The sequence below is a fragment of the Mytilus edulis genome, chromosome 7 (assembly GCF_963676685.1).
Source record: "Mytilus edulis chromosome 7, xbMytEdul2.2, whole genome shotgun sequence".
Lineage (NCBI taxonomy): Eukaryota > Metazoa > Mollusca > Bivalvia > Mytilida > Mytilidae > Mytilus > Mytilus edulis.
In genome coordinates, this window is record NC_092350.1 from 23,789,329 (window position 1) to 23,814,731 (window position 25,403).

General features: G+C 31.9%; 1 protein-coding gene across 1 annotated transcript in view; it reads right to left on the bottom strand.

Annotated features, from left to right (window-relative positions):
* The window catches only part of LOC139481064 (MAM and LDL-receptor class A domain-containing protein 2-like), a 147,618-nt gene that overhangs the window by 27,842 nt on the left and 94,373 nt on the right, over positions 1–25,403 (bottom strand). Inside the window, exons 115-145 of the mRNA XM_071264134.1 lie at positions 25,076–25,304; positions 24,432–24,688; positions 23,775–23,862; positions 23,296–23,412; positions 22,816–22,953; positions 22,490–22,615; positions 21,889–22,019; positions 20,910–21,114; positions 20,336–20,485; positions 20,054–20,163; positions 19,048–19,212; positions 18,564–18,654; positions 17,928–18,086; positions 14,927–15,061; positions 14,345–14,476; positions 13,779–13,912; positions 13,304–13,427; positions 12,501–12,635; positions 11,439–11,698; positions 10,384–10,474; positions 9,659–9,799; positions 8,916–9,181; positions 5,406–5,760; positions 4,712–4,842; positions 4,113–4,245; positions 3,061–3,213; positions 2,329–2,487; positions 1,644–1,771; positions 1,177–1,267; positions 669–815; positions 96–352 (exon numbers count right to left, since the gene is read on the bottom strand). Of these exons, the coding sequence (XP_071120235.1) occupies positions 96–352; positions 669–815; positions 1,177–1,267; positions 1,644–1,771; positions 2,329–2,487; positions 3,061–3,213; positions 4,113–4,245; positions 4,712–4,842; positions 5,406–5,760; positions 8,916–9,181; positions 9,659–9,799; positions 10,384–10,474; positions 11,439–11,698; positions 12,501–12,635; positions 13,304–13,427; positions 13,779–13,912; positions 14,345–14,476; positions 14,927–15,061; positions 17,928–18,086; positions 18,564–18,654; positions 19,048–19,212; positions 20,054–20,163; positions 20,336–20,485; positions 20,910–21,114; positions 21,889–22,019; positions 22,490–22,615; positions 22,816–22,953; positions 23,296–23,412; positions 23,775–23,862; positions 24,432–24,688; positions 25,076–25,304 (4,938 nt within the window). The remainder of the gene's footprint in view (positions 1–95; positions 353–668; positions 816–1,176; positions 1,268–1,643; positions 1,772–2,328; positions 2,488–3,060; positions 3,214–4,112; positions 4,246–4,711; positions 4,843–5,405; positions 5,761–8,915; positions 9,182–9,658; positions 9,800–10,383; positions 10,475–11,438; positions 11,699–12,500; positions 12,636–13,303; positions 13,428–13,778; positions 13,913–14,344; positions 14,477–14,926; positions 15,062–17,927; positions 18,087–18,563; positions 18,655–19,047; positions 19,213–20,053; positions 20,164–20,335; positions 20,486–20,909; positions 21,115–21,888; positions 22,020–22,489; positions 22,616–22,815; positions 22,954–23,295; positions 23,413–23,774; positions 23,863–24,431; positions 24,689–25,075; positions 25,305–25,403) is intronic.

A 25,403-nucleotide genomic window follows, 5' to 3' on the forward strand; every position in this document is an offset into this window, starting at 1 on the left:
TGTTAAGCATTTACCGCATTCTCCTTTAAAAAAATTCTACGCCAACTTTTTCTGATATGACATTTGAATATTCATCTCTTACAAAATTAAAATACCTGGAATGTAGAAGCTGTTACTAAATTGACTTGTCCAATTCTCCAGATGTTGCCTTGGTTACCGCTCCTTGTCCAGATTGGTGGTACAAGCTGTCCTTGTTGAAACATTCTGATATTTAATGTGCCGATACCATTTCCATACATGTGATAGTAGAATGTTAAACATTTGCCATTGGTTGCTGGATATTTAGGAGTCAATAGTCTGGCTTTATTACCTGGTAGCCTTGGCCTTGATGACTCAATGTACATGTAGTAACCTTCAAATGCAAAACAAAAGTAAGCAATTTAAAAAAAAAAGAAATAAATAAAATCAATTCCAAATAAAGTAACTTTCTAACATTTCCAGACACTTGAGTCTTGGGTACATCCTATTCTAAACCAATTAACTTTAGACAAAAGGTGGGTCAGGTTCTTTTACAAAGTTATATACAGACTATGTACACAAACTGAAAGCTTTAAATAATTCATTAACAAATTAGCAAATAAAGCTCATTCAATTTTAAGGGTTCAGTTTGTAAACAGTTATTGTATTGAATATAAGGGATTTTATGTTTCAATGATTTTAGAACTTACCAGCTTTAGTACCATAAGTATGATCAAATGAAGGACCAGTATTAGCTGATGACGTTTTTCCTGATGCTCTTATCCAATCAAAATTAAGTGTATCAGTTGAATCCTGGATATATCCACATAGGTCAACTGTCTCAAAGTCGCAGGTACCTGTTAAAGGAGAAAGCAAGAGATTTCATACATGCTGTAGCCTGTAAGATTTTTCTAAATATAATATTTATATCATAAATCAAAAAGGCTAATATTGAGGTTATTTATGAAAACTAATATGTTTACAATGTATGTGTGCATATTGGTCTTGACAAATAGTGCTGAAAAAAATTAAATAACTGTCCATGAAAAATATATGGTTGCAAAGTTAATCACATACTATCATTTCAATTTATGAATTTTTAAGTCATAAGAAATTATGTGACAAGAACTGCCAATCAAGTGAATGACTACTTTCAAAATTCTACAATATGACAGATTAACGGTAGTAAAGAATGCAGACTATTTATAGTAGACTTACTTGATGGTGGACAAGGTCCGTCATTCATTGATATATCATCTAAAGCCATATCACCTTTGTATCCCAATCCTAACACACCCTCAAAAACAAACTGTTAGAAAAAATGAAAAATATTAATCGACAAAACAATGCAAAAAAGACAATATAAGGGTACCACTTCTGTGGAGTCAACATTTGATTACTATTTCATAATTCATAGTAATTTAGGGACTACTATATCAACCAACAAAATTTGCATATAATATAAAAAGCAATAACAGAACTGTTCCTTGGCTTTGCTTTTTGGCAAATGTTAGTAGTGATTTTGTTTCAAAAATTTATACATTGCAACCTTTTTTTCAGTTAATCTATATAACAAATTTTACTGCTATAGCATACAGCATAAATAAGAAAACATGTCTTAAACTTTCTCTTTTCTATATTTCTTCAACAAATTTAAATAAAATAATCTGCTAAACAAGAAATACCTGAACAGTGGCCTGAGTCTGGCCTGATACAGATGACAATGCATGTGGGGTCACATAAACTTGTCCATATGCCCATTGGTTACCTTGATTTCCTTGCTTTGTCCATAATGGTGTTCCAAGAGTTGTCCCTATGAAGAAAAATAACCCATGAATTTTCACTAGACTTTGGTATAGAAACATGGTTACCTGAACTTCAGGTACACAACAATATATCCATTACATTACTGTAAATTCAGAAATTATTGAGTGCATTTATTATTGCGATTTTGTTATTTTAGACTAAAATGCGGTGTTATTTTATTGCAATATTGAGAAAAGTCCTATTTAATTCATATACAAAATTTCAAAATACGAGTTTAAGCCATTATACTAACCCTGTCACATTCTTCTCAATAATGAAAAAATCACAATTATTTCTGAATTTACTGGAATCAAAATGTATAATGGATACTCAATAAGGGATATTATATACAATTAAGCCCCTCTCCCCAGACTTGGGAATAGGAGAAAAATATTGATAAATATTTGCTGGAAAACAATATTTATTATTTGTATGCATGTTATAATACATGATAAAAAACTAAAAGCTGATGTTGGGTAAACTTGATATAAAAAAACAACTTAACAAAGCAAGTTTACAAAAATTTAAAGTGTTTTGTTGGATAATATATAGATTGAAGATTACCTGATTTAGCATAGAAGTTCATGAGATATATATTTTCTCCGTACATATGGTACCAAAACTTGACACACTTCCCACTGTCCATCATGAACACGCTTGGACTTATAATTCTGGCCGTATCATTTCGTTTTCTTCCTGATGACTCAGTGTAAATATAGTACCCTGCAAAATATACACAAACATTTTACAGCATATTGTTTAAAAAATCCTAAAAAGTTTCAATCATACCAACTGTTTAAATAACTGTAAAAGAGTTATTCAAAAGGTTTAATACTGTAAGGAGCATAATTGCTTAGTACAGAGAAAACCAAATTTTCCTTTTTCAGTGACACTTAAAATTGAGAGAATGAAAAATAGTCTTTGTGAAAAAATGTTTGTTGCTATAGTAAGGAATGTTCAACACAATAAAGGAATTATTACGATTGTAAAATATTCAAAAGTTAGTAAATGAACTCTCTATTCTATGGGATATCTAAATGTTATCTGCTGATCTCTGTGTACTATAAGATAATATTTTAATGTTACCTGCTGATCTCTGTGTACTATAAGATAATATTTTAATTTTACCTGCTGATCTCTGTGTACTATAAGATAATATTTTAATGTTACCTGCTGATCTCTGTGTACTATAAGATAATATTTTAATGTTACCTGCTGATCTCTGTGTACTATAAGATAATATTTTAATATTATCTGCTGATCTCTGTGTACTATAAGATAATATTTTAATGTTACCTGCTGAACTCTGTGTACTATGGTCATATGGAGGACCTGTTGAGACTGAAGTAGTAGTTCCTCTTTTTATTGTCCACTGGAACTGATCCGTTTGGTCTTGAGTCCATTGACAAATGTTATTACCATCAAAGTTACAGTCAACATTTGTTGGTGCTGAAAAAACCCAAATGTTAGTAATCGTTGAAAAATAAACAAAGAACACTAATTTTTTGTATTCTCAAGTTCTAATTAATAGTTATTCCCCCTGCAGATAGAGATCAACAATTTCCGCACCTTAAAAATTTGCAATAAATTTTTGAGGGACCTATAGGTAGCTTGTTCTCACGGCCAAATTTTAGCCCCTATCTCTAATTTGTCTTGTTATACTGATAAACATTTTATGGTTAAACTATGTTCTTTTTCAATGATATAACACTTAGAATAATCTATACAATACAGAAAACAAGAATATGTCCCTAGTACACAGATGCCCCATCCACACTATCATTTTATATGTTCAGTGGACCTTGAAAATAGGGTAAAAACTCTAATATGGCATTAAAATTAGAAAGATCATATCATAGGGAATATGTGTACTAAGTTTCAAATTGATTGGACTTCAACATCATCAAAAACTACCTCAACTAAAAAGTTTAACCTGAAGCGGGACAGACGGATGAACAGACGAAGGAATGGACGCACAGACCAGAAAACAAACTGCAAACCAACTTATTTCGCAAACGATTTATTTTTTGTGAGTTTCGCGAGTAGAAAAATAACGCGGATATAAATTGTCGCAAATATGTAAAACTTGGTTCTTTCCTTAATGAACTTCACCAAGTAAATCAAAAAATCGCAAAATTAAATAGCCTCGAAGTGGTCAAGAAAGGGTAAAACGCGAAATACAGAATCCCTGAAAATAAGTTGGTTTACAGAAATGCCCATAAAAAGGGCATAATAAATGGGGCATAAGAACTTATAAAACTAGCATCTGTGTCTCTGAATGCAAGAAATTAAATTATGTTACAATGCTGTATCTTTTAATGTATAGGAAAACGTTACGTTGATCTTACCATATGTAACAGTGGTTCCTGGCATCATGGTTGTTGTGGCAACAGTCTGGTTACAGAATCCAGTATGGAGCTGAATGTCGTCAATAGCGATATCACCTGCATATCCTCCTCCAACTTCTCCATCAAAGGTCACCTTCAAAATAAAATTGATAATAGTAGTATCAAGAAGGCAATACAATAAGAAAGGAAGTATTTTAAAATTCAACTTTTAACATTCTCATTGAACTAAAGAATGAAAATGAGATTATTTTTTTTTTTAATTTCCTTAATTCAACTGAGCCTTGCATGACATTTTTCAGTAAATAAGTGAGAAGTTAGTTACTATTTCAAAACAATGCAATTTGTTGAAAACTTTTATTTAAATTATTCAAGATTGATAACTTAATTTTTTTTTTTAAATTGTTGCATTTGTTGTTAAGCTAAGAAAAAAGTGGCAAAATAAATCTGTTTTCATTCAACATGTTGAAAATATCAAATCCCTATGCAGGAAGTTGGTGTATAAGAACTTCATAAAAGTTATGTAGCCTTGTGCTTGTTTTTGTTTTTTTTATAGAAATCTCCCTGTCACATCATTGACAGATAGGTTATGGAAACCTTACCTGCCACATTTTTGACGGACTTGTGATGTAGACTTGTGATTGTTTCCATATATTTCCTTGGTTTCCTGTGGCATTCCATAACATAAGTGTTTGAGTTTGATCTGGTTTGTAAAGTCTTAATGATCCAATATCTATAATAAAAAGTTTTAACTCAATTTGATTGTGTACAATATTAGGCTAATTCTTTTGTTCTTTTCAGAAAAAAAGAAAGGATATGAGATACCAGTCCATGACATGACAATCAGTACATGTACAGCAAAAAAAAAAAAAAGCAAAGGAACAGGGCTTTTTAAGGATCTATTTTTAAAAGAGAGTATAATCAACAAAATAATTCAAGATTTACCATTGGAATGACTTTTTTAAATAGATAACATTTGACTTTCTATCGACCCTTTAAGTCCTTCATTGGAATTAACAACTTGATACATAAGTTACAGGCCATCATGTTGCTAGCACCAATGCACAGGTTTTTTTGTGTGTTTTATCATAACCAGTTTGTCTAGATGGGCAAAGCAGAAGATTTTTGTACCCCACCAAATTTTGTGCACATATACTGTTTCAAGTCGAGCTATCTTGACCTGTAGTTGCTTGTCTATTTGTTTTTGCAAGTCTGTCTTTTTTCCAGAGAAGAGCCAGGTGATTGATGTATTATCTATTTGGTATGTGTTCCCCCTTTTTTAAGTATGATTCTTACCTGCTCCATACATGTGATACCAGAAAGAGAAGCAGGAACCAGTTGTTTGGGGGAAATATTGACTGTAGAACCAGGCTCTATCTCCCTTGGTACGACCTGATGATTCAATGAACATGTAGAATCCTTGATCTGTGCCTGTCGTGTGATCAACTGATGGTCCAGTATTAGGGGTCAAAGTTCCTCCTGTTGATCTTAACCAATCAAACTGATCACCAACACGTGTGTTCAGATAACCACAAGTGTCAGATTCGAAATCACAATTTCCAGGTGCTGGGCAAGCTCCTGGTAACACAGCCAAATCATCAACAGCTATATCTCCTTGGTAACCATTACCCATAACTCCTTCCAGGATGATCTACAAATGTTGATTTATATTAGCTGTCTGGATCAATCATTTTTATTGATAGAATATCTGAACTCATTCTTCTAGGAATTCATTAATATTGATTGATTTCATGGATTGGGGTTAACCAAGAATTTAAGTGCCCAAAAGACAAAGGAGTCAGGACAATATGGCCCATATTTGGCTATAAATGTCTTCAATTTCCAATTACAGGATCAAAGTTGTAAATAGTTTTGGAAAATATAAAACAAAATTCACATGTGATGTGCATAACCATTGCAGGAAATAAACCATGAGGAAATCAGTATATTAAAAAAAAAAAACACTTTATGTTGGATTTGAAAAGAATGGTTAAACCTAACTAACAACTTGATAAGTAGTGGAAAAATGTAAATACATATAAGAACGCTTCTCTTAAATCATTTTGTTGTTATTTGAGTGTGGCCAATTTTCCCCCCCAAAAAATAAATCAAAGAGCTGAAAGCTCTGAAGAAAAATGACGCCACTGTCTCTAATATTGGGATAGTTTTTATGCAAGTCTTGATTTTCACATACCTTAATTAGTTTAACAATGCGACATGTCTCGTAAGCATATAATTGATACTTGTATATGTGTGTGTGTGAAGTGAAGGTCACAACTGGCTGTTTTTTTTTTTAAGATAAATGAATAGGTCAAGACTACCTGAATTTGTACAAATAAATACCGTAGAAAGGCTTGTATATTTCTCACTGGTACATAGTCTGAATCCGGGTCCGTTCGCGCCCCATTCACGTTTGCGCCCACTCATGTTCGCCCCCTTTCACTTTCACACCCTACATGTTCGCACCCAATCTTAATTGGTTTTGTGTTTAATAACTCTGTAAGCAAGTGTTTTCTTATAAGTATAATTGTTGTCATTGTCTCAAAATAAAGTGTTGAATAAATCTTAATCATGTTTTGGATAGGGTATTGTTAAAAATAATAATAATCCTTTCTAAATAAAGTGGTATTTTGTCAACGTTTTATTTTGTGTTGAATAACTCTTAATCATGTTTTGGTTAATGTATTGCTTTAACTTTGTTTCATTGACTTGTTTCAAAATGAAGTGAGATTCTGACTATGTTTTTTTCTGTGTGTTGAATAAATTTTATCATGTTTTGGTTATAATAGTGGATTGCTATATTTTGGTTCCTATATTTCATTGCTTCGTTGTTTCAGATCAAAGGGACCAAGCTGTTAAAAACAATTATCTTTTGTGTTTTTCCTTTAAATTCTTCAATGTTTTACTCATACCAAGCTATAAATACATTCAGTATTTACACCAAAGCAATTTAAAACAACAATCATGATTTTCCAATTATTCAACTTGAATTTGAATTAAAATTGGGCGCGAATGAGTAGAGTGCGAACGGACCTTGGGTGCGAACGTGTAGGGTGCGAAAGTGTATTGGGCGCGAACAGACCTGATACCACAGTCTGAACCCCCTTCTCCCACAAAATATTAAGTAAATAATCTTTTTGTTACTGTTATCAAAGGTCTAATGAAACTCAGGTAATTTCAAACATTTCTCAAAGAATTCTAGTCAAACCAGCACCTGGTTAAATTGGCACCTGGACAAATCAGCACCTGATATAGTTAATTCGTCACCCATGTTAAATATATATTTTTAACAGTATTTTAAGCAAAAAGAGTAAAAATAAGAAAGGGGTTGCCAGAATTTTTTCAGTATTTAAGCAAAAAGAGTAAAATACTAACTTTCACATTTTTGGGTGTTCATGTACATTTTGTATATTTATTTATTTTTCTCAACTAAATGACTTTTTTGGTGTATTTTAATAATGTAATAATATGAGTAGTCCAAATAATTATTACGTCTGGCAAGGCTTTTTTAATTTTATTCTGGGACACCTTCCTATGACCGCAAGGCTGGTATGTTAATTATTTTCTGGGACGCCTTCGTAGGAAGGCGTCCCAGAAAAAAAATAAAATATCCTTGCCAGACGTCATAATTATTTGGACTAATACACGAGATATTGGATATTTTTATGCATTATTTTAACCAGTTGAGCATTTTACGGGATTTTTGGTTTAATGCTGTTTAAACTTTACTGAAAAAAAAACACCTTAAATTTGCTAATTATTTGGCATGAAAGTTTGATTTATTGAAAGGGACTCATAGTTTTCTATTTTATTTTAATAATTGTCTAATTGTTAGAACAACAGTTGGGTAAGGGCTTCGTTGTTTACCTTTATACACAACAACATATTCACTTTGGTTTCCTTGTTTACGTAAATACACAACAACATATTCACTATGTACTTGGTAACAGTTATTAATTAATTGAATAGAAAATATTATAACAAATATTACTGGATGCCGAATTGACGTCAAATTGGTGCCGATTTGACTAGATGCCAATTTAACCAGGTGCCGACTTGACTTGTACGTTTCAATTCCTCTGCGATCGTTTGCGGTATTTTCTTGAGAAAACCTATTTTCCATCATCAAAGAGAAGAAGAAACTGCTTGAAAATGATTCTGGAACGCTTTATGATTGTAAAAATAAGTTTAATTCACTCAAATAACAATTTTGAAACTTGCGATGTTTAAACAGGAAGTTTCAAAAGCACGTGTAAAAGAAGAAATTAACCGGTGAGAGTGGAAATCCGTACATGACAGATATCACTATAGTACGACTTTGAAAGTAAAACAGTTCCATCCTTTTGTAAAACAGTCTTTAATATACCTATCACATTAATGTTTGAAGGGTCTTAAGCTTATTCAAACCATATAAGTCGGTATGAAACACCAAAACGGAATGAACAATAACCGATTACGTTTTGTAGTTTACAAATTCTAAACTGGTTCCCGTCAAACTACAACACTTTGTTCGAGTGTAGTGGAATACAAGCAGAAACCAGTTAGTTTGTATAGTAAATATGAAACCGAGTGTAAACTGGTTCCTGGCTGATAACTACACAATGATCATGCATAATTATAACACAAGCAGATTCCAGTTTGTATGGAAAATAGTAAATACGAAACCAAGCGCGGTAGGCAGAGAAATGTAATAAAGTTCAGGTCGGCAGTTATGGAACAATGACTGCGTCATTTTCCAAAAATGTGAAAAAATAACTCAATTCAATTCAGCATTTTTCTTAATTAAGTCAAATATCTATCATTTACCTGATATTGCTGAGTTGGATTGAGTTGAACAGTAGCATAATACCAGAGATCTGGTTGATTTCCTTGTTGTACCCATACCAGCTTGTCGTTGGAGTTCTGTTGTCTGATGTAAACATTTAACTTGCCAATACTAACACCATGCATGTGATACCAGAAAGTCAGACATTCCTTTCCACTTTTTGGGTCCGGAAGAAACATAGGACTATTAAGGCGAGCTTTATCTCCTATTCGTCTTGGTGATGAAGCCTCAGTGTATATGTAATAACCTTTGAATAAATTGAGATTTTATTCACATATGTGCTACTTTGAAAGGTAAAGAGGAATTGATAATTGATAAAAAGTTTTTTCTTGAATTTGAAGAGACATCAAAGAGTGATTCTTAGAGATAGGATTCAGTATAAAAAATTATATAGATTCATTCTATGGAACATCATTTTATGGACTGAATTTTGGTTTCATTTATATTCATGGCTACTAATTTTTATGGTTTGAATAGCATTTTCTAGGATTTTGGATTTCATTGGTTTTACACTTTGTACATACAAATTATAGGAATTTATACTTTGTTGAAACTCTGTGATCTTCTTTTCCACATGAAATCAGCAAAAACTGGTATTCCATGAATAATAATCACATTACAGTTTCTAAAGGGAGAATAATATTTTATGTACAAATAAGCCTCAAAAACATAAAAATTGTTCTGTATTAACAATAAACTTTCACAGTGGAAACTAGATACTTACCATACTGGCTTTCAGTTGTGTGGTCATACAATGGCCCGGTTCCAGTAGAACTGGTACCATTCCTATCTCTCTTCCAATCAAACTGATCTGATGATAATTCCTGTGTCCAATCACATATATCTGCTTCAAAGTCACAAAGTCCTGCAGTAAACACAATGTCATTAAATGTCTGAATAAAACAACATTGTGTATAAAATTTGTTTTATTTATAAATATGATATCACCTTGTAATATATATACCTCATGTGGTTTGATTGCCAATTGGAACAACTACCCAACAGAGATTAAAGGTTGTGGATTTAGTCAAGCCACTTTCATATGCTTTGACTTCTTCATAAAGACTTTTCTTGTAATGTTCTTGATTTAAAATATTAACAATGAAATTCTGTAAATTAAATGTGGAATGAGACACAGATGATGCTCCCACTAGCATACAATATTATAAAGTGAAATAACCCAAGAACAGTAAAAGTGAACCTACCAAAATTTGTACTTTTTGAGGTAATAAACATTGCATATAAGATTCATAACAACTTAAGTTACTGAACAGAAACCAATTTCAGGATGTAAGAAATTAACCAGGGTAAAACTTAATTTCCCACGACCTTACAGCATGAGCATAAAAATATCTTGGAATTATTTTTTTCATATGATATCTCAATTTATCAAAACTTACAAATTTGAATTATACAAATCAATAAAGGGTCTATAGAAGTTTTAATTACTTGTTGGTGGACACTGGTCATTAACCATGCTGATATCATCCAAAGCTATGTCTCCTTGCCAACTAAGACCTACAACACCTTCAAACAGGATCTGTAAAAAATGTTGATATAGTTACATAGTCATCAACATCAAAAATAAGATATGTAAAGTAGACGGTTACTGTAATTACAAAGTCACCATGTAAACTTACATACACAAGACCAAAGATAAGATATGTAAAGTAGACGGTTACTGTAATTACAAAGTCACCATGTAAACTTACAAACACAAGACCAAATATAAGATATGTAAAGTAAAGATGCATATGGCATGAAGTGTTTTTCTTCTGTTTTACATGAATTTGAAAAAAATACTTATCCCAAAAGAATTGAAACACAAATCAATGCTTCATATTAATTTTTGCAGTTCTATATAAACATTATTTGGTGTTAAGAACTTTTAGTTGATTGACCTCTATTTAGTGTGTGCTATTAAGATTGACCTCTATTTAGTGTATACTATTAAGATTGACCTCTATTTAGTGTGTACTATTAAGATTGACCTCTATTTAGTGTGTATTATTAAGATTGACCTCTATTTAGTGTGTACTATTAAAATTGACCTCTTTTTGTTGTATACTATTAAGATTAACCTCTATTTAGTGTGTACTATTAAGATTGACCTCTATTTAGTGTGTACTATTAAGATTGACCTCTATTTAGTGTGTACTATTAAGATTGACCTCTATTTAGTGTGTACTATTAAGATTGACCTCTATTTAGTGTGTTCTATTAAGATTGACCTCTATTTAGTGTGTACTATTAAGATTGACCTCTATTTAGTGTGTACTATTAAAATTGACCTCTTTTTGTTGTATACTATTAAGATTAACCTCTATTTAGTGTGTACTATTAAGATTGACCTCTATTTAGTGTGTACTATTAAGATTGACCTCTATTTAGTGTGTACTATTAAGATTGACCTCTATTTAGTGTGTACTATTAAGATTGACCTCTATTTAGTGTGTACTATTAAGATTGACCTCTATTTAGTGTGTACTATTAAGCATACAAACCTTAAATGGCGTTCTACTGGTAACTGTCCTGGTGGCTTTTCTCCATACATTTCCTTGTGTTTTAGATGTGGTCCAGATCATTGACTTGTTTCCGTCTGTAGTTTGTTGGTAGACATTCAGCGTGTTTACATGGGCACCAAACATGTGATACCAGAATGTTAAACATACACCATTTGCTTGAGGTTGCTGGATACCAGTAGATAATACAGCTCTGTCACCCTGATGTCTCGGTGAGGAAGTCTCAATATAGATATAATATCCTAAATGTAAAAAAAAATGTTTAAACCCACAAATAACTTAAGATCTCAGAAAGTATATACACTGAGTAATGCCCCAAAACAAATTATTGATACTACAAGCTAATCAATTTTTGTAATTTTGCTTATTTGAATACCACAAATATAAATGGCCAACAAAAAGCATACTGCACTTAATACATATTGTAGTTCGTAAAAAAAAATGCCATTTCAACCGAAACTTTCGGGACAATTTTCTCTATTACAGTGCAACAAGGCTTCAGTTAAATAGATACTTCTGTATTTAAAAATGGAATTAACTATGGAACCATCTTCATAACACATTCCATAGAAATATTAGAAGACAACATTAAAAACTTGTGTTGAATTCATTTGTCATTTTGAATAATAAAACATGTTTAAACTGTTTCATTGAAAGAAATTAAAATAAACTATCATTAACTGTCATGTTGAAGAAGAAAACCAATTTCAGACTTGAACGTTTATAAGATTGACAAATGAAGATTATGATTGATTGATTGATGAGGGGATAGGACCTTTATTGAGACTCCGGGATTGGGTGTTTTTAAAGTCGGGATTTCGGGATTGACCATTTCGGGATACCAGAATTCTTTTTAAAATTTTGGGATGTTGGGATTTAATTTAAATCTGGGACTTCGGGATTTCGTGTTTTTAAGCCTGGGATTTCGAGATCTGGACCCCTCCTCAAATTCACAACCTCAGTTTTGACTGGCTAGTGATTACAGTAGTAGAACACCCGTCCCCCCCTGGACAAGTTAAGATGCATGCATTATCCTCATTTCACCTGTTCCAGTTGTGTGATCTCTATCTGGACCAGTCCCTCTGGTTGGTGAAGCTTGATTAGTTCTAGTCCAATCAAAATCATCCTTTGTATCTTGGAAATATCCACAGAAATCAGATTCAAATGTACAGTTCAAAGCTACAAAACAAATATTTCAGCAGTTAATTTTCAGTAGAAGATATAGAACTACTTTTACACTATGGAATAAAAAGACATTATGAAAAATTGAAAATCAATTAAATAGATATGACTAGAAATTAAAATAAATAACAATTTCTGTGTAATGTCAATCAACAGAAACACCTAAAAGTACTGTAGAAAATCAGGAGGAATTCTAAACAACTCAAATAAAACTATATCCATATTTGGAAGTAGAGTTCCTGACTATGCAGTATGGACTTTGCTCAAAGAGCTTGTCTAAAGTTATGATCTAAGTAAATGATTGTCCTTTTTATAATTGCTTTTCATCCCTTTTGAATTTAAAATTTATGAATAAAATTAAAAATAAAATGGAAAGGTCTCATGAAATTGTTCCTAGCTTTATTAGACTCTGAGTAAATAATTATGCACAGCTGGAAAAGTGGTGTGAATATTTGCCTTTCCTTCAATCGACCTTGATGGGATGTCTGTTGATCTCTAGAGGTCTTTTATATTAACCTGCGTTGTTGGATTACTGTCACATTATCATTTACCCCTTTGTTCATCTTTCCATAAGTATTATAAATGCTTTTACAGCATATGTATTTTTTTTACAAAAAAGATGATTTTTAACAGTAAAACATGTTTATATATTATGTTTTTCTTACTTTTATCCGTGAAGATTTGTGTGGGACTGCAGTCTACAAATTTGACATCATCGATGGCTATATCTGCATTGGGTACATTAGACAAGGAACCAAAGCCTTTGTTAGGGAAGGCTTGGAATCTTAGCTGTAAAACAAAAATATGTTTGGGTATAAAAATCACCTTTATTTCTGTTTTATGTGTTAATATTCAATTACAAGAAAGCAATTAAAACTCAATACATTATTCCTTTTAATTGTCCATATCTATAAATAAACAATACTATCACATTGTTTTTTAAATTTAAAAAATGAAGTAAAATTTTTACATGCAAAAAGTGCTGACAATATAATTAAGATATACAATAAGAGTTTGAAATGTATACATTAATTTATTGTTTTATAATTGAATTTAAAAAAATGCATTCATACATATAGTATGCATCAACAATGTACAGCCTCATTTTCAGACCGCTGAACTTTCACCCATTAAACTAACCTTGTAACCTGCTGAAAGTTGACCAATGTCTGCTGAGGCATTCTTCCATCCACTGCCTTGGGAACCAGTCTTGTACCAGATCAGAGTTCTTTGAGTAGGTTTATTAGAGTTGATAACATAAAGTTGAACATTGCCTGAATCATAACAATATCAACATATACTGTAAATTCAGAAATTATTGCGAGGTTTTTATGATTGCAAAAAAAGTGACAGTGTTATAGTCACAATAATTTAAAGTCACATTTTGAAATTTTTTTATATGGATTAAACATGATTTTTCTAAATATCGCAAAAATTAAAATCGCATTCAAGTGCAAAATGACAAAATCGCAATAACATATGCACGCAATAATTTCTGAATTTACAGTAATGTTTTTGACTAATGTTATTCAAATTACTGTAAACTCAAAAATTTTAGTGTGCATTAATTTTTGTGATTGTTGAAACATGATACAAAACTCAAATAATAATGATTTCAGAAAATGTTGCATTCAAAAGTATCTGATTGAGAATCACATCCACAGCAAACACAGACTTATAAGTTGTAAACACTTTAATTCAATTACCTGCCAAAGCCCCATTCATATTGAACCAAAATGTGATATGACAACTTGCTGCAGTGGCTTGGAATACAGGTGTGTCCAGGTAGGCTCTGCTGAAAAAGGTACCAGTAGATCCCTCCACCAACATGTAATGTCCTGAAAGTTAAACATTCCAAATATAACATAATAAAATTGATTCTATCAGAATTTGTTTGATAGGAGATTCCTGATCTTTTGAAATCTTTAAATAAACTTCCGCTATTTTATTACAGTTTTTAAGGTAGTACTAATCACCTTGACTTAAGTTAATTTGACTCTTTTACTTTTCATAAAATTTTGACAAAATATTATATGCTTTGACCCTTTGATAAAAATATATATTTTAAAAAACTTGACATTATTTTCATTAGATATTTAGCAGTTTGACAAACACAAATTATGATCACTAAAAAGCTTTTAAATGTTTCCTCAACAATAGAAAATGATTAAAACGTTCAGTTGAATATTACAGAGTTATCTCCCTGTAGTGTTATGTACAATCTTAATTACAGAATTTGCTTAATCAGGTTAATAAAAGCTAAGCATACCATGTACTATCATACTGACCTTGAGCGTTATTTGTAGTGTGATCACTTGATGGGCCTCCTGTTCCTGGAGAAGAACCTTGGAAGATATGCCAATTGTAACGTCCAGTACTGGAATCTTTCCAGCCACATTGATTTTTCTCAAAGTTACATGATCCTGTATACAAATACTGTATTAAAATGTATGAATTTTATTTCTTTAAAAACATAAAAATATTTAACTTACATTTTCAACAATATCTCTCTTACACATTGTGCAATTGAATGTATTGAAATATATTCAAAAATGAATTGAACTAGAATTACATTTTGTTTTATCTAAAGGAAATCTATTCTAAATAATATCATAATAAATGATAGTAAGGGGAACAGTCAATAAACATGGAGAGACAACCATCTTCAATTACAAATCCATAAACAAAGGAGAACACACATCTTCAGTTTATCTTGTCTGAGTTATTGAAATGTCATATTGGATAATTTGTGGTAAACAAGGAGAAGAAAACAATCTTCTTAGTTGGTAAAATGTCATTTTTCAGTTATTTGTAATAAACAAGGGGGAGACGCCCATCTTCTGAGTTAGTGAAATGTCATATTGGGTAATTTGTAATATTAAAACAAGGGGAGACACTAATCTTCCGAGTTGGTAAAATGTCATTTTTCAGTTATTTGTAATAAACAAGGGGGAGACGCCCATCTTCTGAGTTAGTGAAATGTCATATTGGGTAATTTGTAATATTAAAACAAGGGGAGACACTAATCTTCCGAGTTGGTAAAATGTCATTTTTCAGTTATTTGTAATAAGCAAGGGGGAGAAAACCATCTTCTGAGTTAGTGAAATGTCATTTGGGGTAATTTATAATAACTAGAGGCTCTAAAGAGCCTGTGTCGCTCACCTTGGTCTATGTGAATACTAAACAAAGGACACAGATGGATTCAAGACAAAATTGTGGTTTGGTGATGGTGATGTGTTTGTAGATATTACTTTACTGAACATTCTTGCTGCTTACAATTATCTCTATCTATAATGAACTTGACCCAGTAGTTACAGTGGAAAATGTTAGTAAAATTTTACAAATTTTGTGAAAATTGTTAAAAAAAAATGACTATATAAAGGGCAATAACTCCTTAGGGGTCAATTGACCATTTTGGTCATGTTGACTTCTTTTTAGGTCTTACTTTGCTGTACATTATTGCTGTTTACAGTTTATCTCTATCTATAATAATATTCAAGATAATAACCAAAAACAGCAAAATTTCCTTAAAATTACCATTTCAGGGGCAGCAACCCAACAACGAAATGTCCGATTCATCTGAAAATTTCAGGGCAGATAAATCTTGACGTGATGAACAATATTATCCCTGTTAGATTTGCTCTAAATGCTTTGGTTTTTGAGTTATAAGCCAAAAACTGCATTTTACCCCTATGTTCTAATTTTAGGCGTGGCGGCCATCTTGGTTAGTTGGCCGGGTCACCGGACACATTTTTTAAACTAGATACCCCAATGATGATTGTGGCCAAGTCTGGATTAATTTGGCCCAGTAGTTTCAGAGGAGAAGATTTTTGTAAAAGATTACTAAGATTTACGAAAAATGGTTAAAAATTGACTATAAAGAGCAATAACTCCTAAATTGGTCAACTGACCATTTTGGTCATGTTGACTTTTTTGTAAATCTTACTTTGCTGAACATTATTGCTGTTTACAGTTTATCTCTATCTATAATAATATTCAAGATAATAACCAAAAACAGTAAAATTTCCTTAAAATTACCAATTCAGGGGCAGCAACCCAACAACAGGTTGTCCGATTCATCTGAAAATTTCAGGGCAGATAGATTTTGACCGGATGAACAATTTTATTCCTGTCAGATTTGCTCTAAATGCTTTGGTTTTTGAGTTATAAGCGAAAAACTGCATTTTACCCCCATGTTCTATTTTTAGCCATGGCGACCATTTTGGTTGGTTGACCGGGTCACCAGACACATTTTTAAAACTAGATACCCCCAATGATGATTGTGGCCATGTTTGGTTTAATTTGGCCCAGTAGTTTCAGAGGAGAAGATTTTTCTAAAAGATGACTAAGATTTACGAAAAATGGTTAAAAATTGACTATAAAGGGCAATAACTCCTAAAGTGGTCAACTGACCATTTTGATCATGTTGACTTATTTGTAGATCTTACTTTGCTGAACATTATTGCTGTTTACAGTTTATCTCTATCTATAATAATATTCAAGATAATAACCAAAAACAGCAAAATTTCCTTAAAATTACCATTTCAGGGACAGCAACCCAACAACGAAATGTCCGATTCAACTGAAAATTTCAGGGCAGATAGATCTTGACCTGTTGAACAATATTACCCCATGTCAGATTTGCTCTAAATGCTTTGGTTTTTGAGTTATAAGCCAAAAACTACATTTTACCCCTATGTTCTATTTTTAGCCATGGCGGCCATCTTGGTTGGTTGGCCGGGTCACCGGACACATTTTTTAAACGAGATACCCCAATGATGATTGTGGCCAAGTTTGGTTAAATTTGGCCCAGTAGTTTCAGAGGAGAAGATTTTTGTAAAAGTTAACGCAGGACGACGACGACGGACGACGACGCCGACGCCGGACGACGCCGGACGACGCCGGACGACGCCGGACGCCAAGTGATGAGAAAAGCTCACTTGGCCCTTTGGGCCAGGTGAGCTAAAAAGGGGGAGTGAACAATCTTCTGAGTGAGTTATGTCATTTTTCAATTATTTGTAATAAACAAGGGGGAGACAACCATCTTCTGACTAAGTGAAATGTCGTTTTTCAGTAATTTGTTATAAACAAGGGGGAGACCACCACCTTCTAAGTTAATCAAATGTCATTATTCAGTAATTTGTAATAAACAAGGGGGACAACCATCTTCTAAGTAAGCGAAATGTAATTTTTCAGTTATTTGTAATAAGCAAAGGGGAGTGAACCATCTTGGGAGTAATTAAAATGTTAAATTGTGTAATTTGTATTATTCAAAGGGAGACAACTTACCACAGTTAGCTTCATCAGATTTGTCTGCACACTGGTATGTAAAATCACACAATTGGAAATTAGGTATACATTTTGTTCCAGTGACACACTGAGTACTGTTAGCTCCACATGGATTAGGAGTGGTTGCTGGTCCTGGGGTGCCAGTTGGTATTGTACCTGCTAAAATGATAAAGAAATACAATGAAATGAATTGGAATGAAAAGTTTTTGAAAAAAAGGTTTCTTTTTAGCTCTGAATACAAATATATTTCATTGAGACTTTTTTTTTAATATAAGATGAAATTCACATTTTATTTGTAAACAAGAACGTGTCCAAAGTACAGGGATGCCCCACTAGCACTATAATTTTCCATGTTCAGTGGACCGTAAAATTGGGGTCAAAACTTTTAATTTGGAATTAAAATTAGAAAGATCATATCATAGGAAACATGTGTACTAAGTTTGAAGTTGATGTGACTTCAAGTTCATCAAAAACTACCTTGACCAAAACAAAAACTTTAACATGAACTTCGCACTATCATTTTCTATGTTCAGTGGACCGTGAAATAAAAAAATGGTTGACCATTTTTTCACAAATTTTTGAGAGGAAGGATTACAAATTTGCACCTTCTATAAAATATATTTTTTCTATATTTACCTGCAACCAGCATACATCCATCAGAGAATGATAAATCATCAATAGCTATATCTCCTTTGTAACTACTACCGACCACACCTTCTACTAATACCTAAAAAATGGAAAGAAATAAACATGAAGGAAATCATCGTCATATAAAAAATAAATCTACAAAAGAAACACAGCTTGTTTGTTCATATATGAATCAATACAGTGTACTAAAAAATAAGATTTTTGGGAGAATTTCAGCACACTCAACGATAGTTCTTCTCAAACAAATAACTTTAACATGTTAAGGTGAGATTCAAATAAGAATGTGTTGATAAGGAATGTATGGATGGACACCTGGGGGTTTACTTCCTATATTTTTAATGGTATGAGTTTGCCGCAAAACAGGGTCGTTTTTCAATGCCCTGCTGGTTAGAATAGGTTCCCATTTTTAAGACCTGCTGGTGAGAACAATGTCTTTTTTTAGACAAAGTATTTGAATTCACAATGATCTAACCTGGAATGGATTGTTTTCAAGTATCTGTATATCTCTCCTCTCAAAGAAATCTCCAACATTTCCAGACTTGGTCCATATCTTTTTAAGTGGTCCTCCAACAGCTGTTCTTGTGTAAACATTCAGTGTTCCAATTCCACTTCCAAACATGTGGTAGTATAGTCGGAACTGTAATCAAAGACAATAATTATATGATAGAAAAGAAAAGATATGGATATCCCTTCATGACACAAAATGAGAACATGCACAGCAAAAACACAGAAAAGGCAAAGGAGCAGCACTTTTTATGTTGAGACTGCCTCAATTATAAATGAAAAATATGGCTTACTTAAAAAAAAAAGTGAACTTTGTACAAATATAAATATAAATCTTGATTAGATTATAATATTTTTCCATTCTTAAAATTTAACTATAGAGTATTGATCAAATTGTCATAATTGTATTATAATAGGTTATTCTGATTGGTAACACTGTAATCTCGCGTTATTCCTTAATCAACATCATTACACAATAAAATTTATCATTCATATTGACACAGGTCCCACATAAAGTGCACAAGTAAATTAAATAAAAACTTGATAAAAATCATGTTTTCATTATCCTAGCTAAAAAAATGTAATTATAAATGTTGAATGCTTCTTTTTGTAACTTCATAGGGTTGTAAAAGCGTTGACCGTGGGCACATTTTTAGAATGAAGCGCGGAAATGTACTTTGGTCAACGCTTTTACACTCCAATGAAGTTACAAAAAGAAGCAGTCAGCTCTTAAATAAAAGGGAGAAAGTAGATGAATATGTTATCAATTTATTACAAAAATATATACTTACTCTAGTTTATGCTTTTATCAACACATTTACACACAAATAAGTATAACTGTAACATGACCAATCTGGCATTAGTGGTCTTATAGTGGTCTTATTATATACTCTCGTAGTAAAACACTGCATCGGTTTAATTTAAATTGACACTTTTCTATCTTATCAATTTGAACCCAAGTAAATAAAACTTACTGTGCAGACTGAGTTTTTATTGTTTGTATTGATGGCTAATGTTGGACTGACAATTCTTGCTACATCTCCAGGCTTCCTTGGTCTTGAGGATTCTATGAACATGTAATATCCTATAATGAAAAAAAGAACCTTTTAGTAAATACAGAAAGACAAGTTTACATAATCCATAGTTACTCATTGAAATTCAATGATACTCTTAGCTTATACATTTGTAAGCTATCTGTACAAAAAGTCTTCCATTAAATGTTAACTGTCATGTCTTTTACATGTAAATGATCTCACCATTAGCAGTCCCTTTAGTGTGATCCCTGGATGGTCCGGTACCACCGCTAGCTGTATGGTCAGTTGCCCTTATCCAATCGAATGTATCAGTTGTGTCTTGACTCCACCCACACAAACTGGTTTCAAAATCACATCTTCCAGGAAATTTAGCTAAAGTACAAATAAAGAAACACTTAACTACATGTATTTAAATCTGAAAATTTTTCAAAAGCAATAAATTCATTGAACTCCAGATGTTTTTTTTTTTTTTTGTTGTATCATTAAGTCTATAAACGAAAGAGAATGTGATACAAACACTACACTAGCCTGTACCTATGTAAAGGAAATAACCTACTCATGTTGCGAAAACATGTACTTCACTGTCGAATTTTATAAACTTAACACAGATACTACAATATAAATGTGGTCTACTTTGACGGTAAATGACCCGTAATTGTTAACTTTTTAAATATTGTGACTTGGACGGAAAGTTGTCTCATTAGAATTCATATCACATCTTCTTGTTATTTATAAAAGCCACTTAAAATGACTGTATAGTAAGGGAAGTAATCTGTACAAAGGGGAGATAACCTACCACAATTTGCTTCATCACTATTGTCACCACAGTCATCAGTGAAGTCACACAGGGTATTTTTAGATACACAAGCTCCTCTGGTACACCTGAACTGATTGGACAGACATGATTGCTGTACTGCAGGGAAGTTACAGTTCATCAGTTGTATATCATCAAGAGCTATGTCACCACGCACATTAAATGTTCTGGTAGCTCTATATGCCAACTATAAACATAAAAAAAAATAGTTTACTTTTACACTAAAATATTAAACTTTCCAGAATCAAATAAATATAACATATTGTAGCATGCATATTTAACTATTTCAGTATAGCATGACTGCTTAATACAAATATTAATATAAATTGTAGTATGATAAATGTAAAAATAAGTTTAATTATAAGAATGGAATAAACATATTTCCACTTTTGATATTTATCTGAACTTTGTCTCTGAATGACCTTAGATCTGCTCAGAATTACTTTCTGATGTCAACAAAAGCAACAGTCATTTTTCAATTGTGACGTCAAACTTTTTAAATTGTTATGTCAAATTTTACATGAACTTTTGTGATGTTACATTATGGTGGAACAAATTTGCAAACAAGTGTAAATACGTCTATAACCATCATATATTTGGAGGATATACTGTAGACCAACTTATTTTCCTGTGCGATTTGTTTTCGTGAATTTCGTGAGTAGAAAATTAACGCATATTTAAATTGTCGCCAAAATGGTAAACTTGGATCTTTCCTTATTAAACTTCAACCAGAAAGTTGAAAATCGTGAAATTAAATAGTCACGAAGTGGACTTGAAGGGTTAAATGAGAAATAAAGTATATGTGAAAATAAATTGGTTTACAGTATGGCCTTTTTTTTAAACTTTTTTGGATTTGAGCGTCACTAATGAGTCTTTTGTAGACGATATATACGGCTGGCATTAATACAAAATTTAATCCTGGTATCTATGATGAGTTTATTTGACAGAATTATTTACTTACACTGAATGGTTGGGCTACTCTACCAATATCTACTGTTGCCTGAATCCACTTGTTGCCTTGGTTTCTGGATTGTTTCCAAATCTCTGTGTACTTGTTTCCAACTTGAATCAAAACTCTCAGGGTTCCAATACCTAAATTAAGATTATTGAGTTAAAATCAAAACTCTCAGGGTTCCAATACCTAAATTAACATTATTGAGTTAAAACTCTCAGGGTTCCAATACCTAAATTAAGATTATTAAGATAAAATCATTCTTCAAAAATTCTTTCAAAATTAGAAAATTATGAAAACTAAATTCTATCAACAATATGATCTTTGTTTTATTTCTCAATGCAAACATTTAATTGAAAATCCAGAATATGGAAAAATGCTATCAAAAACAAAAATGTGAATAACTATTTTTGCAAAACCAATCACATCCCAATTGTCTATATATATGGTATCAGGGGTTCAGCAAATAAGTAAAAACTACAATACTGTCAAAGTGTAACCTTACAAAGTTTAGCTAACATGTAAAATTTACAGTACTGTCAAAGTGTGACCTACCAAAGTTCAGCTGATAGGTAGAAACTACAGTACTGTCAATTGTGATTTTACTAACCTGATCCATACATATGGTACCAGAAATTGAGCTGACAGGTAGAACTGCATGCTTGTAACAGTGTTCCATCTAATTCTGCTGTACTAGTAAATGTTCCTTGGTTAGCATCAACATAGATGTAGTGACCTAAGCAATGAAAATAAAATACTTAAACATTATTTTAAAAAAATCGTCTTTTTTTTTGCAGCGATACTCTCAACTGTAATTTAATATTGTTAACCAACAGAAAGTTAAAATAAAGAAAATATGGTTTGGAAAATGCTCTGCACTAATTACATTCCAAAATGCCTATGAAGTAGTCGCCATATAACCAGGACAGTACTAACCTCTTGAATTTCCTATTGTGTGGTCAAATGCTGGTCCTGTATTGGCTGTGGCAGTTTGATTACCTCCTCTTGACCAGGTAAAGGCACCAGTTCCAAGTGTAGTCCAGGAACAGAAATCAGTCTCAAAATCACATGCTCCTGTAATATTCAGTAAACAAATTTTAGTCAGACTCAGAAGCATAAATATTTTAATTATTTTTGCATATACTTTATTTTGGGTTTAGCCCAGTCGACTTAGCAGCCATTTATATTTGCAACTTTTCCTCATCAATTTACATAATGGAAGATATACATTTTACTAACCATGACAGTTTATAGTCACATTATTTTACCTACTGACGAATGTTGCTAAATCTAATCGTTGCTATTTTCAAGATCATCAATCAATTACAAGAGTGCAAATAAATTATCACTACAAAGCATGTTTTTTAGTGATATACTAGAGGTAATATCAAATATAAATAACTGTTGGAAACTTACCACAGTCACTTTCATCCATTGCATTAGGACAATCATTTTTGAAATCACAAACTTTGTTCTGTGGTATTGTTGATCCTTTTCCATCTTGGCAATTGTAGGTTCCATTAGATGGTACTTCTGTGGTAACATAAATAATTACATTCAAACATAATGCAGATAGCTAATATGCAAGCTTAAAAAAATCTTTATAGATCCTGATTGGTCGTTTCTTTCAAACATTCCGATGTAATTTTTCTTTTTAAAATAGAGAAAAAAATAAACTAGTCTATTCATTTAATTTCAGAAACTACCTTTGATCTAAACCTTTTTCACTCAGATGACTTAAAATATGCTTGAGCAGGCTGCAGATGATACTTTTAAGTATTTGATGAACAACTAATTTCAAAAATATAACAAAAAAATACTTATATTTTACATGTTTAACAAGTACATAAAAAAAACCAAAGTACAGCTGCAATTATAGATGAAAAGATATTTACCTGTACTACAACTGAAGGGGTCAAGGACAAAGTCATCTACAGCAATATCTCCTTTATAACTGCTGCCAACAGATCCTTCTACCAGTATCTAGTAATAAAATAATTCCATTATTGATACTTTCGTTCATAAGAACTTTGATTGCTGATTATGTTTTTATACTTTTTTAATTGTATTTGCTTTAAAATAAATTGGAACTTTAGTCAAATAACTTCTCTACCATTGAAGAACAATTTTTACTTATTACTAATACATAGATTTTTAAACCAAACCAATACTTAAGGTAACTTCAAAACCTAATAACGGCTAAAAATATGCGTTTTTGTAAATTTTTATTTAGTTGCAGCCTTTTAGATAAATGAGATTTAAAATGTACATAAGGTTTGTTGTGTAAAAGAAATTTTCTCATTTTACAACTTTTTTTTACTTTCAACAAACATATCAAATACTGCCATTTTAGAGACAAAATTTTATTATGAATGGCGGAATAGCGAATACATAATCTGTCATTGTGTAGCTCTTACACTAGTATAAATCCTATAACAATTGATTCAGAAATAGGACTTTTACTAAAAGAAAGTATATTCTATTACTTAACCAAGCATTAGCCATATTATCAGTTCAAGATCTGTTATATATATGCAGTACATAACACTTACAGAGAAATCTTGATATGCTGCTTTTATTGGTACGATTGCCTGCTTCCAACTTGCTCCTTGGTTTCCTGCTAATGATTTTAGTAATGTTTTGGTTCCATCAGTATACATGTAAGACACATTGAGTGCCCCTATACCAACACCATTCATATTGTACCAGTATTTAAAGCAGTATTCTGCATTAGGAATATTCTGTGATTGGATAATTGCATTATCCCCTTGTACTCTAGGTCGACTGGCTTCGATAAACAGATAGTTTCCTACAATAATCATTACATGTAATTATCATTATCAGAAAAATCTACTAGTTTAAATATATTGAGTCCTATAAGTCAAACAATGTATTTATCATTGTCCTGAGTATTATGGTTTTCATATACAGAGAGTGTCCTAAAATGTTACAAAATTTATTTTTTTAGTAATGCTTGAAGTTTTAAGAGTACATTGTATTACCAAATGAATAAAATATTCTATGATTAATTGTCTGTAATTGGTGTAAATATTCTTTCTTAAATAAACCTTAGATAAAAAATGGCTTGTTCATTTTAAAGGATCTTATAGCTAATATGTAATAATACATCATACAACTTCAAAATCTATAAAAAAAAATAATATTTAAATTGTAGTGAACTGGTTTCTTTTTGTACCTGCATTATTTCCCAGTGTGTGATCTCCAGGAGGACCAGTACCAACAGAAGGGGTACTTCCTCTCCTTCTAATCCAATCAAATTTGTCATCTTGTCTTTGTACCCAGCCACACAAATCTTTCTCAAAGTTACACGTTCCTGTTCCAGCACAAGCGCCATCTGTCATTTTAATGTCATCTATAGCCAGATCTCCTTTGTAACCACCTCCTCTGATTCCTTCGAAAACAATCTATAAAAAAAACATTCATTTTTACTTTTAGCATCAAACTACCAAGCCAGTCAGTCAACTCTAAGCCAATATATAGCCATCTTGCGTTAAAGTAGCTTA